This window comes from Eschscholzia californica, unplaced genomic scaffold (genome assembly GCF_041429995.1).
Source record: "Eschscholzia californica isolate CP2 unplaced genomic scaffold, dmEscCali1.0.p SCAF_3, whole genome shotgun sequence".
Taxonomy (NCBI): Eukaryota; Viridiplantae; Streptophyta; class Magnoliopsida; order Ranunculales; family Papaveraceae; genus Eschscholzia; species Eschscholzia californica.
In genome coordinates this window covers 65,424,284-65,441,034 of record NW_028238420.1, presented here as the reverse complement: position 1 = coordinate 65,441,034, position 16,751 = coordinate 65,424,284, and the positions used below count along the sequence as shown (strand labels likewise).

Here is a 16,751-nt window from a genome sequence, read left to right as displayed (position 1 = left end):
CCAAACACCGGCGCAAAGCTCTACCAGCGTATGTTAGCACCTAACCCCATCTTCTCTCAACTGTAAAAGAACGTAACTCAAAGCCTCAAATCCTATCTCTTGTCTGTTGGCTTCTCTAGCCCACGAAATTGCTAACCTGCGCATGTAGCGCAAATATGTTTATGAAGTCAAGGTTAGTTTCATTTAGGTCCTCGATTTGTGACCAATTAGAAATTTTGGCCTATATATTTGTAAGGCTGTCAAGTTCCCCCTAAGCATTGACTTGTTACTTTTCCTTTCGGCTTCTACCATTTTTCTCAAACTATTTTTGTTCTATTTATTTCTTTCTCATCTTTAAGCTCTTCATTGTTTAAAAGTAAATCTAGCATTAAATGGGGCGTCCAACCTTCCGCTGACAAAATTCTCTTGCGAATACCCTTAACGAGGATTGCTCGAGAGGAAATTCCGTTGCCCACTTTTGAGCGATCATAGGTGAAGGTTTAGAGGAAGACCATATAAGATAGAGGATTGAGAGACATAAAACGAACTCACAAATAGAGACTGGTCAGTCTGTTTCTTCTCATTGAATTTATTTTTGGAACGAGTGGAGCTTAAAGAAGAGATAAACATATGGAATATAACATTTTAAAAGAAATGGTAATAGAGGAAAAGAAAAACTTTTAACACGTGCTATTAGGACACACAATAAGTTATACATTCTTTATATTTTTAACCAGTCAAAATTCAACTCTTCTAACAAAACAGGAAAACCAACAAAGACCCCTTCTAACATAACATGTGCTCTAAATGCACACGATAAGTCATACTGTAATTCCTTTCTACATTTAACAATCTAAGATCTAGGCCCAAATTCAACTACTCTAACAAAGTAGGAAATTCTAGAAAGGGCCCTTTTGACATGTGCTCTAAATGCACACGATAAATCATACTGTGATTTCTTTCTACATTTAACAAACCAAGATGTAGGCCCAAATTTGAATTCGGGACAAGTTGGGGGAAAATTTAGAATTAACTGAAAGAGAATGGGACATAAAATAAATTTATAAAGAAATACTCATGTAATAATAAGAAGAAAATAATTTGCTTATAAAAGTGAGTATCTCTCCCATTTTCCTTGGTTTCGTTTCTTTCTCTCTCTCTCTCTAAAAAAAAAAGAAGGAGAAGAAGGTATAGAGAGTCATGGTTTCGACAAGACGAAGCAGCGGATCGATTTCAAGCAATAATAGTAAGAGATCTGCTTCTTCTGATGATAAATCAACTTCTCCTAAACGAAAAAAGGTAACTTGAATTAATTCACTCAAAAAACACAAAAGTTATCAAATTTTCATTTGATTCTTCAATTTTGCTTTATTGATTTCATTTTGAACTTCGATTCATCGTTTTTTAGGGCGAAAAAAGTGTTGTTGCGGAGAAATCAACACAAACATCTGGATCTTCTGAGAATTCAAAAGAATTAAGTTCCTCACCAGCTTCCGATCTTCTTGAATCTACTACTCCTGCCGATCCTCCTGTTTCTACTGTTGTTGATGTTACTACTACCGCTGTTGATTCTTCTTCAAAGCTTCGGGTGGAAGATGGGGGAAATGGTGACATGCCTTCTGTTTCGGCGGCGACACCAGCAGCTGATGGTAAATTCTTTATTTGTACTTGTAATTCGTCAAATTTCGGTTTTTTTCTTGTGTTAATTTTGAGTATTTGAAATTGGGGGTTTATTATTTAAGGTTCTTCCCCAATTCTGGTAGATAAACCAAGGAGCTCATTTTCTTCTTGGAGTATGTATCAGAAACAGAATCCTATTTTCGACAGTTCAGCTCCTTGGTGTAAGCTACTTACAGAGTACTCACAGGTAATCTGAGATTATTTCTTACTCCCTCCGTCCCAATTTGTTCTACCTTTTCGAAATTCCAACTTATTAAGGAGAGATTGAAGTTAGAAATATTTTCCCACTTTACCCTCAAATATTTTAGAATACTTCATTAAATTTACATTAAACATAAATTTGAACAAGTCAAATAAGTTTGGACTACTATGAGATAAGTCTTCTCATTTAATACTCAAAAAGCAATTACCATATAGTCTGTGTGATTAATGTTTAGAGATGCCAAAAGCTAAAATGAATTCTGATTAATTTGGCTCCAATGAATTGATAGGGAGTAAAACTTATTCAAACAACTGGTGCCAAATTTAATTATATTCTAAATTGAATTTAACCTATCACATTGGAGCCAATTGGGTGAAATTAGTGGCGCTAAAATTGAATTTGCTCAAACAAACTGTTTGAAATTTTGTACACCAAAACTATCTCATTTGAGCCAATTGCTTAAACTTTTGGCACCAATTAATTTAAAATTTGAATTTCACCAAACATTGAGTACTGTTTTCTTATAAATACCCCTTTATCCAACTACTCCATCTTCACCTTTTACATGTTCTTTCTTTGATACAGTAAATAAAATAGAAATTTCATTGGAAACTAATTCTTCTACACAATCAAAATCGAGAAGAAATTTAACAAATCTTCAACGCCAAACAATTTTTGAATCTCTCCTCGAACAAAGTCATAATGGGAAACTCAAAAGAGGTGTTACAACTAAAGTTGCAGCTATGTTTTGTGTAAGTGTGAAAACAATTCTTCGTATTTGGCATCAAGGATTACCCAATATTTCTAATGGGTTGTTGGCTAATGTGTCGCATAAGCTAACAAAACGAGTTGGACGTAAGCGAGTTGAGATTGACCCAACCAAAATTTCTGAAATTCCTTTACGGCAACGCACAAATATTCGTTCACTTGCGAAGGCCTCAAACATGTCGAAATCTACACTTCATAGAAGAATCAAAGAAGGTGTCATTAGACCTCATTCAAATGCTTTAAAACCGATGTTAACGGATGTGAATAAGAAGGCAAGATTAAATTTTTGTCTATCAATGCTTGAAGATTACAATTTTCCTAGCAAACCACTCTTCAAAAATATGTTCAACTATGTGCATATTGATGAAAAATGGTTTTATTTAACAAAAGAATCACAAAAATATTATCTTCTCCCGGAAGAAGAAGAACCTCTACGTAGTTGTAAAAGTAAACGCTTCATCACAAAAGTCATGTTTCTAGCGGTGGTTGCACGCCCAAGATATGGTTCTTATAGCAATGAAGAATTCAATGAAAAAATTGGAATTTTTCCATTTACTTTTCAAGAGCCAGTAAAACGGAATAGTAAGAATCGTATTGCCGGAACTTTAGAGACAAAACCAATTTTATCGGTTACTAAAGATGTTATTCGATCATGTTTGATTAACAAAGTTTTACCGACAATTCGGAGTAAATGGCCACGTAGCAACATTACTGAAACGATATTTATTCAACAAGACAATGCAAGACCACATATAGATCCCAACGACAATGAATTTCTCGAAGCCGCTTCTAGAGATGGTTTCAAATTTCGTTTGTCATTTCAACCACCAAATAGTCCAGATTTTAATGTTTTGGATCTTGGTTATTTTCGGGCAATTCAATCACTGTAATATCAAGAAGCACCTAAAACAATTGATGAATTAGTCCATGCCGTAGAGAAATCTTTTGAAGATTTATCATTTGAAAACCTGAATTATGTTTTTTTGACATTTCAAATATGCATGATTGAGACAATGAAAATTTTTGGAGGCAACAATTACAAAGTTCCACATATGGGAAAACATCGACTAGAGAGAAGTAGTAGTCTACCAATTCAACTTGAATGTGATTCCGAATTAGTAGAAAATGTTCGAAACTACTTGGAACAACAAAATTTTTGTGTCATTGTTGATTTAAACTTTAGTTTATGTTTGGACTTGAAGAAACTTTTGTTTTATTTTGCTATGAATTCGTTGGTTGTTTTTAAGAAAAATGAAATGGACAATTTGTTAAGGTGTCTTTCTATAACCAAAAGCCTAAAAATTGAGTAACAACAAAAGTCCGATTTGTTTCTCATTAATTAGAGGTATTGATTAGGTGTTTGGAAAAAGAGAGGTTATTAAACATTCATTGAATAAATCAGACCTTGGTAGAATAAATTGGACATTGGTAGGATAAATAACTATTTCTGTTGTTATTATAAATAAAGGGTAATATTGGAAAATAGTAATTAAATGATAGACAAATAAAGAAAGTGGACAAACAATTTGGGACTTCCACAAAAGGAATAACACCCAAACAAAATGGGACGGAGGGAGTACTATTTAGTGGGTCTATTAGACTTTTCCCCCTATATTTGAATTAAGTAATTCGTAATTCTAAAATGGGTTGGATTGATTTTCGCCCTATGAGTTTGAACATTATAAACACCTTAGGAAGATTATATGTTTGTTTGGTTGCAGTTATAATTAACACTTTTCATGATAGGAAAACAGAAGAACTCAAACTCTTTATGCATGTATTATTTGTAATAATTAAGTAAATACTGTTAAATCCTTGATTTTGGAAGTTAATTTTAATAAAGTTCACACCTTTTAAGTCGCTGTAGTTTTTGGGTTGTATTTTTCTTGCTCTCCACGTGTGAACTTGTCCATTGCTTATTGCAGAATCCACATATTACCATATCTCTACCAATTTTCACCATTGGGGCGAGTAGGCAGTCCAACTTTTGCTTGAAGGATCCAGCAGTTAGCGCAACTCTATGCAGAATTAAGCAGTCACAGGTAATTTTGGAAATCAAGCTTGGTAACCATGCGCATTTTGATCATCCAATCAGGTTGAAATTCCGAAATGGTCTACTAGAGCTTTTTCATTCCACGTATTGTAGATGTAAACTCTTTAATGTGTACATGCAGTATAAATACTCATTGTTTGTCGGCATGGTCAGCGTGACGGCGTTGTCGTTGCTGTGCTTGAAAGCACAGGGAGCAAGGGATCGGTGCGAGTGAATGGGAAGACCATCAAGAAGAATACCAGCACTGTTATTAACTCCGGGGATGAGCTTGTTTTCAGTTCAACTGGAAATCATGCCTATGTATCCTTTTCGTTGTTTCACTGTTCTTCGCTGCATGAATTTTCTTTCAGTTGAAGGTCTAAATATCACTGTCAATTGCAGGGTTTCCTTAACATTTGCTTAAAACAGATTTTTCAGAATCTTGCTATATCGGCTGCACCTTCTTCAGTTGGAGTTGCAGATGCTCAAACAGGTAAAAGGCTGCAACCTCAAAGGAGATCTGGAGACCCATCAGCTGTGACTGGTGCATCTATATTGGCATCTTTATCAAGACTGAAACAAGACTTGTCACTTTTGACCCCTCCAGCTCAGAATAATGGTGAAGCTCAACAAGGGACCAATGCTTCCCCGTGTTCTCTTGCTCGTGATGGATCAGATATGGAAGTAGATGACCAAGATATTGAAGACAAATTAGAGCATATCCTGGGGAGTGACACAGCTGCTGAAATTGGAACATCTGGCAAAAACCTTCAGGTGGATAATAGCCAAGAGTCTGGCATAGATCCAGACCCTGTAAAAACCTCGGGTGTGAATGATACAATTGAGTCTGTCATGCGTATGTTCGCAGGAGCTCCACTTAATGGTAATTCTAAAGATATGGTTAAACAGGTTTTAGATGAAGTGAAGGAACTGGAAAGGCGTGCTTTCCCAGATTTGACATCTGGCATTTCTCCAAAATACGCAGCATTGAAAGATGACATTCTTGCTGGGATACTTGATGAAAAAGAAATAGAAGTTACATATATGTAATATGATGTAAACGTATTGGCAGAAGCGGCACATAGAGTATACGATCTTTAAAATAAAGAATAAACACAAATAGGTTTTTCAAGCAAAATCTGCATTGCTCTTTTCCTCGCCTAGTTTTTCTTCATGGCTTATACCATGCTTCTAGGTCATATCTGATCCCACTAGCTAGAGGTTTCTTCCTTTAGATGAAGGCTTTTTTTCCTTCAGCATGTCAACAAGGCCTCAGGAGTTGCATTGCTTTAACACTATACAGTTAACTTTTCTGCTGTTGTTAATAGCCCGATACTTACTGACTTGGTCTAGTTCTTTTACATGGAGCGTTCTTCATTGATATTTATTCTAAGCATTGATGTTGAGTGTTAGTATTTCATGTTAGGCTGGTGGTAAATGCTGCATATATACACCTGAAACGTAGAGAATATGCAAAATATGCTGCTGAACTTCCAACTGTAAGCCCAAAATTATTGCTCTCCGGCCCAGCAGGTTGGCATCTTTTTTGTTTATAACATTTCTTGACAAAATGTAGCAGCTTTATCATATTGAATATCAATACCTCAATAAGTTATTGCCTGTGAAAATGTTCCCAGGTTCTGAGATTTATCAGGAGATGCTGGCAAAGGCACTTGCTAATCATTTTGCGGCCAAATTACTAATATTCGATAGCGGCTCTTTCCTGGAAGTAAGACATTATTAAAGCCTTTCCTATTTTTTGGTTATCGAAACACAACTTTTGAGTAGGATGGTACTTCTAAAAGTTTTACAGTCTGTAAAATTACTACGAAGGCCTTTGCGAAAATGACCTTTACTACTGATCTTTACTACTTCACTTTTACTATAAAAGATTAGAAAACAATCATCACCTCCAAATATGCTGCAGGGTTTATCAGCAAAGGAAATGGAACAGCTGAAAGATGGATTGCGAGCCAAGAAACGCCCAGGAAATACAGACTTGGTTAAAAGCAAAACTCCTTCTGGAGAAGCAGAAACACCAAACTCTGAGATAGCGCAATCTTCCGGACGTCTAGAATCTCAACCCAAGCTAGAAGCGAACCCCACACCCTCCTCAATGACATCTAAGAGTCGATCTTTAAAATTAGGTATTCACTTCTCAGTATGTTACTGAATAAGGGATTATAATCTACCAATTACTTTTTTCTTTTACTCAAATAACTTTTTCTTTCGAGTTGGCTATGTTTCCATTATTTGAACTTAGATCGTCTGTCATGATACAATCAGGTGATAGGGTGAAATTTGTGGGTTTAGTTTCAGCTGGCTTATATCCAACAACGGCTCCGTCGAGGTATAGTCTCATATGTCTTACATTCTTACACACTGCATTTTATGCTCGTATCTAGTTATGTACGATGTACTTAACACCTACTTGGATCGCGATTCTTCGTGTTTTTATTACCGGACCAGTGGTACAGAATTACATATTGAAACTGTGTTCACAAATTACGAAGCATGCCATTTTTATTCATTAAAATGAAGTAACTGTGGGAGAGCTAACAGGACTTGCAAGCTAAAACTAATTCCATTTTCATTTCTTAAGAATCAGCATGTACTCTCTATAGTGTTTGCTTAAGTCCCCATAGAAGAACAACCTCGATACAGTGTAATATAAAATTAGGACTTGAACAACGATGCATATCCACCCCTTTTTTTATGGTGCTCAGCTGGAACAATTTCAAAGCGTACACTTATATTCATTCTGCAATGGAACAATTCTCTTGTTTCATAGCGTTAATTTTCTCTCGTTATGCCAAACTAGTAAACTAGACTCTTCATTACCAAGTTAAGGGGTCCATGTCAGTCTAATTTTGAGAGGGCTAAACCTTAACAATCATTTTCTTGTATAGTTTTTCTCGATGGGAGATATTATTTCGTTACCTGTCGTTGTAGTTTTGCTCCTTCGTAACATGGACACAAGTACAGTATCCTATCTGTCACTGTACAAGCCTACAAGGTGTTCCATACCAAGACTTCTGAAACAGAGACGATCCCGCATACATTTGCTTTTTGTCTTTGTTATTAGATCCCTAGCTTACTTATTTTTTGTAACTTCTGGATAAAGAATTGTTAATGGTACAGGAATGACATCAATCTATAAATGGTTTTTTATGGATGTAATTTGGTATAGTGCAAGTAAACAAACGATGTACGCACACAACCTCACATTATTCGTAATGAAGTAACTATGACATGGGCAGAAATCGTTTTAAGTTCAAAACAAAGTACGATTGTTACATAGCTTTGTACATGCTGAAGGTTTATTACATTTCCTATCGTTGGCCTTGCACCCCTTGTTTCTTCCGGTGATCCAAGTGGAATTACTTCTTATCTTTTGCGCCGTATGTTTTGGTTGTCTTTATTTCGTTCTAACTATTTTTGCACATCGGACATTCAGGGGTCCGACTTATGGAAGTCGAGGAAGAGTTCTCCTACCATTTGAAGATAATATCTCTTCCAAAATTGGAGTTTGATTCGATAAAGCAATTCCTGAAGGGGTTGACCTTAGGGGTCTATGTGAGGGAGATCATGGATTCTTTTGTAACGGTAATGATCCACTGCGTTATTCGTGTGTGTTTGTAATTGGTAAGTGATGAAAGTTAAGCTTGTGTTTCTGCTCTTGCTGCTTAATATATAATCATTAATTAGTATCTTGAAGCATTATTACTTTTGTAGTTAACGATCTTCGGCTAGAAGCACCAGGGACGGAGGATCTAGACAAGCTACTTAGAAATACGTTATTCGAGGTGGCTATTTCGTCAAGATATCAATCAACTTCCAGTGCCTTATCATTACTGCTTTAACTTCATTTGTTATTTTCTAGGTTGTATCAAGTGAAAGCAGAAATTCTCCTTTCATTCTGTACTTCAGTCCCACGAAAATCTGGATTGTGTTCTTCATTTATCTCCTAAAACTTTCTTGTTTATTGACATTTTTATTACTTGAATGTTAGTACTCATGCAAGTGATATTGATGATATGGTGGTTAATTGGAATGATGTATTTGTCGAGGTAGAAGATGATCTATTGGTCATAATAGCAGAACTTGCAAAGGACCTTCAACGAGAGTGGGATCATCTAGCAGAAAGGTCAAGACGAGCGAAGGAAAAACTCAAAGCAACCCAAGCTTCATTGGTCCTGATATGAGTTCGGCAAGGTATACTTCAATTACTGTTGCGGGTAACGGAGGGGAAGTACAACAAGGTGGAAGAATTTAAATTTATGTCTAGTATTTTATTTTTGTGAAGACTTGAGTTATTTATTTGAAGTTTTTGGATATAGAGTGTTCATAAATACATTTTGTTAAGTTTTGATTTTTCTGGAACATATAGTGCGTGCTCAAACTTAGTAAGTGTACGGGTTGGCTCGTGGAGCCTTCGCCAGGAACAAAACCCTATATCAATGGACTTGCATTTGAGTGTCAAAGAGCTGGAACAATATTGATAACTGCAAAAGCTTTGAGATTTAGATAAAGAGATTATAGTCTATATGTGCGTGGTCAAACTTAGTAAGTGTGTGGGTAGGTCGTGGAACCTTCGTCACGAACAAAACCCCAAACCTTATACTGATGGACTTGGGTTTGGGTGTCAAAGCGGGAACAATATTGACAACTGCTAAAACTTGGAGCTTTAGATAAAGAGATTATAGTCTATATGACAGTAATTGTTTTTTATTTTGTTCGCGTTTTGTTAAATTAGGGTTATAAGACTTTTTTCGAAGTTCTTAACTTTTTGGGGTTTTCAGGGAAGGTGACGGTTCATGCTCTTGTTGAGAAGGCAAGAGCTTATTATAATTTGGAAAGCCTATGGGCAGCAAAATTACCCTCAAGTGGGCAAAATCAGGTTAGTTTCTGTATTAAAAGTCCTGTGTTTTGCAAAATTCTAAATGGTATTTGTTGTGCTCCATTTCATAGCATGATTCCTTGAGGGCTTTAGTTGTTCCCACTTTTGCTTTTGAAAGTTTAGGGTTTATCTTGAACCTCTGTATAGTGGATTACTGGATTCTGCAAATTTCAGGATATCCGCCGGCGTAAGGTAGAGACATATTTAGATCCAAAGGAGTTAAATTCTTGAATGACATTGTCACATTGGATAAAATGTTGATGTGGAAGTTTGGCAATAGATTTTCGAGAATAGTGTGAAACGGGAATCGCGTGACGAAGAATATAAGTTTGAGGATCTCTCTACTCATGTCGATGTGATAATGACTTAGCCTGTTACGGATTTTGTTGTTTATAAATGCTTTCAATATCTGTACGACTACTGGCAATTATCTGATCAATGTGCTAATGTCTTTGCCATGTAATAGCCTGTTTTTATTCGTAGTACAATACTACTGGCAGGGCCTAATTCACAACCCAAATTTATATACTTGTGAAGTTGCATATCATTCAAATTTTGTCGGAGAGAGTCCATGTTACGTTCATTTTTTCATGTTTCTAATTCTATTTCTTCATCCAGAATCTAGGAAATGCGTTTGTAAAAACTCGGCCAAAGAACAACTCAAAGAAGCCTCAGCAGAAAACAGCTTGATTTGAACCGTTCGGCTTGCAGAACCAGGGACTAAAACCTAGCAAGAGTCTTGATACTCACTGCCCCAAAATGTACTTGTTTTTAGTTTACTGATAGACTCGTTTGATCTCGAAATGTCTCGATAAGTAAAACCATCTTTTTGGTATAACTCCGGCCTCTGGAACTGTCGTGTCTGATGCAGGCCATTAGTGAATAATGTGATGTTCTTTTGAGCATTGAAATTAAAAGTGAGTACTTAACCATAACTCTTATAGTGGTTTTCCTTCTTGGCATTTTGTTATGGATTCCTGTACAGGCTCCATCAGCTGTTTTGTTATATTCCTGTACAGACACATATACCTCGTCTCCTGCGCAAAAATGTACGTGTGGTACCCACGGAACAGTTTGGTATGGTCAGGATGCAAGAATATAATTAGTGAAATTGATTTTGTCGGTGGATTACATACACTATTCACCTGTCTTGGGATATTGTCTACGAGTCATTAGAAAGGAATTGATGCGATAAGCACGACACGGTCAAATTTCTTGCAGAAACTGCCGATCTCAAGCCCAACTTACTATTTTATTTGTACTCTTAATAGTTTAAGCTTAATAACCATGGATTCCATCTTTTAGGAATCGAACCTGGAACCTTCAGGGTTAAGGAGTACATCCACTACCACTGAACTATCAGTTGTTGGCGGGGCAAGTGGTTGGATTAGATAAACAGTTTGGGAGGTAAGATAACCATAGCCCATAATAACACCATCAAAGGTTTATAAATCTCTAAAATACAACATGGGAGTTATTTACAACCAAAATTAGACAAATCCAAAAGCTATAGTTATGACAATGGAATTAGGTTTAAACATCCACTTCAGTTTCCTGCTTCGAGACGCTTCGTTATCCAGTATTTCCTTTGATCAGCAGATAATGCAAAGAAAAACCTACCTAATCTATCATCACAAGCCAAAAACTCACTTGACCTAATAATCAAATCCTCACTGAAATCAGGAATCTTGGACAGTTCTTCAACTATTCTATTGAGATCTGTCGGTTTCTTATCTTCCATTGCACTCGCTATCCGTTTTATACCTTCTGCTAAAGCCCCCATAACTTCCACTATTCCGACCTCCTCTGATTCTTCACTTCTCTTTCTCTTCTCCCGTATGACTAGTTGTTGGGTTGGGATCGAAAAACTGGAAGCTGGTTTTTCAGTATCACTTGAATTGTGATTGTCCAATTCATGGCCATTTGCGAGGTTGTCTTCACTTCCATCATCAATCTGGGATCCTTCATCTTTTTCGCCTGCAATATTCTCATGACCGGTTTTGTTCGGAGTAACTTCTTCATCTCCCATGATTCGACAAATATCTTTTGAAGTAAGGAATGCATTTCATCCGACAGATGACGGCCTTTGGGTTTTTCTATAAAAAGAAAAACAACAAACCATGCAAAATTCCTTCAATGGTGACACGGTCATTTAAGGTTATGTTTGATAGCAAGGAAATGTGATCCATGGAAGTATATTCACTTCAATGAGTTATCTGCAACTGATCCAGTGGGAAAAAGTAGAGAAGTGTATTCCGTGGAAGTGACCAGACTATCTGTCACGGTTTTTAAGTTAATAATAGGCCGATTGATACTACATGGAAATAAAATTGCAATGAAACAATGGAAAGTAACATATATTTCTGGAATTTACCTACTTTCACGGAAATGAAGGCCATCAAACACAAGTCGAAATTTTGGGAAAAAGATTAAGTGAACATTTAGTGTACCTTGAGATACGCAGTCCAGACTGAATTTGGTGCTCTAAGTACGTGCGCTACACCGAAATCCACCGTGCTTGAGGCATTTAGTTATGGTAACATAGTGAGTTCTCCAAGTCTTTAATCGATTTCTAATGTGACCACTAACTAATGTAATGCCTAGTTGGTTTTGCATTTTTCTCTTCACTTGAGAGCGTATGCAGTAGATGTCCACCCATTCTCTTTTTTATTACCCAAAGAGAGTTGATCCACAAGGGCTTGTACGAGCACCTTGTCCATTTCAATATTTTTCTTTCAGTCAACGTTGCTTAATTTTCAACTCGATTGAGTTTAACCAACAAGGTCATAATCAGTATTTGCAAGTTGCACCTAAGTAAACCCCAAAACGGCGAAACATGGGTTTTGCTTCGACCAACATTTTCCTTACTCTATACACTCAGTCCTTACTCCTTATAGGAGGAGGCTTATAAGCTAGTTAACTACATTACGACAACCAAGTCTTTCGCTTCATTTGCAAAACCGCTCAAAACCCTTCAACCAAATCTGTCGAATTTGTTCACCACTTCACTGGTCCAAGTCCTAGAATATTACATGCCTCAAGTTAACATCACATCGAACTATTACTGGGATCGGGGGGGATCAGTATATGAACTTTCTGTCTCTTGAGAGTAATTCATTAAACCCTCTAAAACCACCAACCCAATTTTCAGGGAGGGGGTACATGCAAAACCTAACATTTCAAACATTATATATTATAATTCTCAATTTTCATAGATACACTAATTCATAATTCTCAATTTTCAAAGATTATAACAAGAAATTGAAAGGGACAGAGGAAGAAAGTAGAAACCGTAATTCATAATACCTGATAATTGAGCAGTTTTTTTTTTTGTTGAATTGATAATTGAGCAGTTGAGTTGGTCATCTTTAGATGGGGGGGGGGGGGGGGGGCAAAATGGAATTAAGAATGACCCAGTGGGAGCCAAGTTCCAAAGCCGTGATCTTGAAATTGTTAAATGCACTTACTAATTTTGTCATATGCACTCACATCAACTCCAATTTGAACAAAAAAATAATGTTGATGTGAGTACATATAATAAAAACTGTGAGTGCATTTAAAATTCCCCGTCTTCTTAATGTGAGAGCGAAATTTGCTGGGGCCTGGGAGGCCCATTAAGAGAATCCTAAAAATAGATAAACCTATATCTCTGCTTCTTTATTCGTAGGGCTAACACTTAAAAAGTATCTAGAGAGACTGAGAGAGAGAGAGAGATGGAGGGAGACGAAGGAGGACCCCTTCAACTCGACACGGTCATGGAGACAGATAGAAAGAGAGAGAGAGAGATGCCGAGAAAAATGAAGAAGAAGAAGAAAATGTCAAAAGGCAAAAGTTGGAGGTGGAAATGATGACTGTAATCAGTTACATGAACGAAAGAGACACTGCTCTATTTGTAGCTAAAGTATCTGTTCCGAATGAGGATGCGGAATTTGTTCCAGTGACGGGTATGGAGGAGTTCAAAAAAAAAAAAGGAGCAGCTGATACTTACATTTGTAAACGGGGACAGTATTTAGTCGACTCTCTAGAGCATTTTCGTCTGAATCTCCAATCTCAAACATGGAACCTATTCGAATCTGGGATGAGAAAGTGGGAGTTTGGGATTGAAATACTTACAAACGTTTTACTTCCCACAGAAAAAAAAAAGGTCTTACCACATTTTTGGGAAAGAAATTTTTGTAAAGACTGAAAAATTGTGTAACCCAACTCATGGGTCTGGGGGAAAAACAAATGATTGATTGGTACAAACCCAACGATGTATTGGACATGCAACTTACATTGAATGAAGCCATCTGTGGACTCCTCAAATCATCCAATGACTATTCTAGTGAGTATTACGTGAACAAGTATATTTCTTCTAACCCGGTCCTAACATTTGGAAAACTAAAAATTGATAGGGACAATAAATTGAACAGTGATACTACTAATGTTCATCCTATTTCAATTTATATCATGTCCTACATCACATTTTTAGCTGAATTTATAAACCTTGTGCAAGAAGATGGGTCTTCTAGTTCTTCTAGCTGTTCTAAAGAATCAGTTACAGATTATTTGGGTACAACGTTAACATTATTAATCGATCAACTTCGATTCATTTCCAACAAATTTGATAACACTATGGGCATTAAGGAAATATTTCTTTTGAACAACCATCTTTACATAATTAATAAACTAAAAGTAGCTGGTATTGGGAAAGGGTGGATGGAGAAGAATAAAGAAGAAACGGCTGTTTATGTACACAAGTATCTTGAAATCTCGTGGAGCAAGTTCCCTGAAGCGTTAAAAGTAGAATCCCTTTTGGGCTCAAGCTCTAGTGACGGAAATATGAAAGAGAGAATTTCGTATTTCAATACCTCTTTCAATCTTATTTGCAAAACGCATTCAAATTGGATAGTTTATGATGACGAAGTACGGAGCTCTCTTCACGTGGCCATACTGAAGGATTTTTTGGGGGGATACGACCTATTCTATGATAAATTGAAGAAGGAGCATCTCACTGATCATGCAAGCTACACATTCCCTGAGTTAGAGGAACGCGTTAATAGGTTGTTCGAAAGATGATCGCTGGTCAGAGGTAAATTTATTCTCATATTAATTCATGCTAACTTTGACCTTATCTAATATTTATGTACCTTTCTCTAATGTTTCATTTTGCAGCAAAGCTAAAAGGGAGGCAGCTTTGTTAATGGTTTCAAATATGAAGACGACGCCGTAGTAGTAAAAACTGTGAGTCAGAACTTGTTATTTTCCAAAGAAATTTTATGTTTGTGTTTATTTTGATTTCACATTCAGACATGTATGGGTTTCAAAACAATGACTCTGTTGGTTTCTACTGTTTTCTTTTCATTTCTGAGGCTACTACCTTTGATATGTATACTTTTGTGCCCAAACTAGTTGCATGAGGCTTCATCCTCTTCAACTTGCAGATACTTAGAGACGCCTTAGGAAAGATGATGACCACTATCGATATGTAAACATTTTGTGCCCAAACTATCTGCATGAGGCTTCTCGTCCTCTTCAACTTGCAGATAGTTAGAGACGCTGTAGGTCTTGCGGTGATTCTAGACATTAGACTCGACCTTTTCTGAAATGACTTCGACTGAGCTGTTACTTTTGGAGTTCAACTGATTCTTTGATAAATTATTGTGTGTTTGAGATCTTGCTACTGGACACGATGTTAACTTTGTCTGTGTCATAACTTTTGAATGTTTTCTACTAAACCTGTCATCTTGCCCATATTGCCTGCCTGGGAAAGATGGTCACCATTACCATTGCTGGAGCCTTGAACAGCACTTGGATCGACATTAACTGATGATTAGGGATTTTGAAAATGAAAAGTAATTTCAATATCGGTGACGTTCTTAACCAGATTACATGTTAATCTGATCTTTTGCAAGTTAGATACAATTTTATGCATCTATTCTATATCTATATCAACTATAACCATGGGAAGTATTAAGAGTTGGGGCATGTTTTAACCCGTAATAAGATTTGTCTCTTAAACTCTTACATTCTTTGGCTAGTATTTAGTCATTAATTTAGCTAAAATATTAGTATGTATTACAGTATTTTTTATGTTTACAATTTCCCTAACATTTTATATACTTAAAGTGAAATTTCATGCCGAAACTAAAACAGGAGAAAACTAAATGAAGGCATTTATTGTATTCTTCACTACTTAACTAGAGATTGAAACCTTTGTGTCTAAATTAGATGATTAAACAAGATGGAAGTTCAAGTTATAGAAAACTATCAACCTTCTTCTTCTTCTTCTTCATATGCAGATGTGTCTGCTCTTCTGTGGCCAAATTTTCTAGGGTAAATATATTTTATGGATTATGATGAACATATCAAGATTAAATGCCTAACTTATTTCTAAGCCTCAGACACTAAATATAATGTATGTTTGATGAACATATCAAGATTAAATGCCTGCCAATTACTAAAGCAGCACTATTCTCACGTATAACATTTAGCATAAGACACAATCATCAAATACAAGGTCAAGTTCTATTGACTATTCAACTCTGAGATTTCTGAACTTGGGTTCGAACATTATAATCAAGAAAGTTTTAGAGAGAGAAATTATTATTCTGTCAACCTTCTTCTTCCTATGCCGACGAGCGAGATCATCTATAAGCTAATCTTCTAGGTTAAATAGATCTTATGTATTATGCTGGAGACAATATTATTTTCCAAAAGCTTAAATTCCTAATTTGTTCCTAAACTTAAGAACTCAAAATCAAACTTAAGTTCACAATCAAGAAATTCTTGAGAGAGTGAGAGAGAGATACTAACATATCTGATTCACTCGCGAGTGAACGATTAGCAATATCAAGCGTTGACCTAACTTCTTGACGTATTGGATTGATGAAGGTTTCATCGACATGGTTGTTAGACTGAGAATGGAGAAACCCTAGAAGACGGAGTCCGAGGATTTGAGCGGGCGGATATTGAGCTTATCACATCTTTGATGTATCTATGTCAAATGTAACGATATACGTTGATCGTATTCGACTTCCAAAAAACTTTTCGCCGGCCATTTTTCCACCCTTTTTATTATCTAAGAAATATTTTTGGGTTTTCTTTTAATTTACCCCTCAAAATTAATTGAAATTGAGTTTACTCCTATCAATAGTTTACCCTCCAGACTGGTTACTTTTCTTAAAAATACTAAGATAATGCTTGACGTG

The 16,751-nt window shown here is 36.2% G+C and overlaps 1 protein-coding gene, 1 long non-coding RNA gene and 1 pseudogene across 3 annotated transcripts; all 3 read left to right on the top strand.

Moving 5' to 3' along the window:
• The first annotated feature begins 1,071 nt into the window (after positions 1 to 1,071).
• LOC147553456 (uncharacterized) lies at positions 1,072 to 10,496 on the top strand (annotated as a pseudogene). Its single transcript, XR_015237500.1, has 15 exons — positions 1,072 to 1,278; positions 1,388 to 1,628; positions 1,722 to 1,846; positions 4,555 to 4,671; positions 4,836 to 4,982; positions 5,091 to 5,709; positions 6,069 to 6,194; positions 6,299 to 6,390; positions 6,589 to 6,808; positions 6,948 to 7,011; positions 8,119 to 8,267; positions 8,397 to 8,467; positions 8,545 to 8,923; positions 9,464 to 9,561; positions 10,180 to 10,496. The product of XR_015237500.1 is annotated as an uncharacterized LOC147553456 (transcript).
• Positions 2,530 to 3,642, top strand: LOC147553457 (uncharacterized). Its single transcript, XM_086665426.1, has one exon. It carries the CDS (start codon positions 2,605 to 2,607, stop codon positions 3,517 to 3,519), a length of 915 nt encoding a protein of 304 aa, XP_086521552.1. The 5' UTR covers positions 2,530 to 2,604; the 3' UTR covers positions 3,520 to 3,642.
• A 2,754-nt stretch (positions 10,497 to 13,250) lies between the features above and the next one.
• LOC147553455 (uncharacterized) lies at positions 13,251 to 14,932 on the top strand. Its single transcript, XR_015236760.1, has 2 exons — positions 13,251 to 14,632; positions 14,716 to 14,932. It is a non-coding gene; the product is annotated as an uncharacterized LOC147553455 (long non-coding RNA).
• Positions 14,933 to 16,751: the final 1,819 nt, after the last annotated feature.

Bases quoted from the DNA above. Each gene is read 5' to 3' on its own strand.
- LOC147553457 (XM_086665426.1), top strand. From the start codon at position 2,605: ATGTTTTGTGTAAGTGTGAAAACAATTCTTCGTATTTGGCATCAAGGA.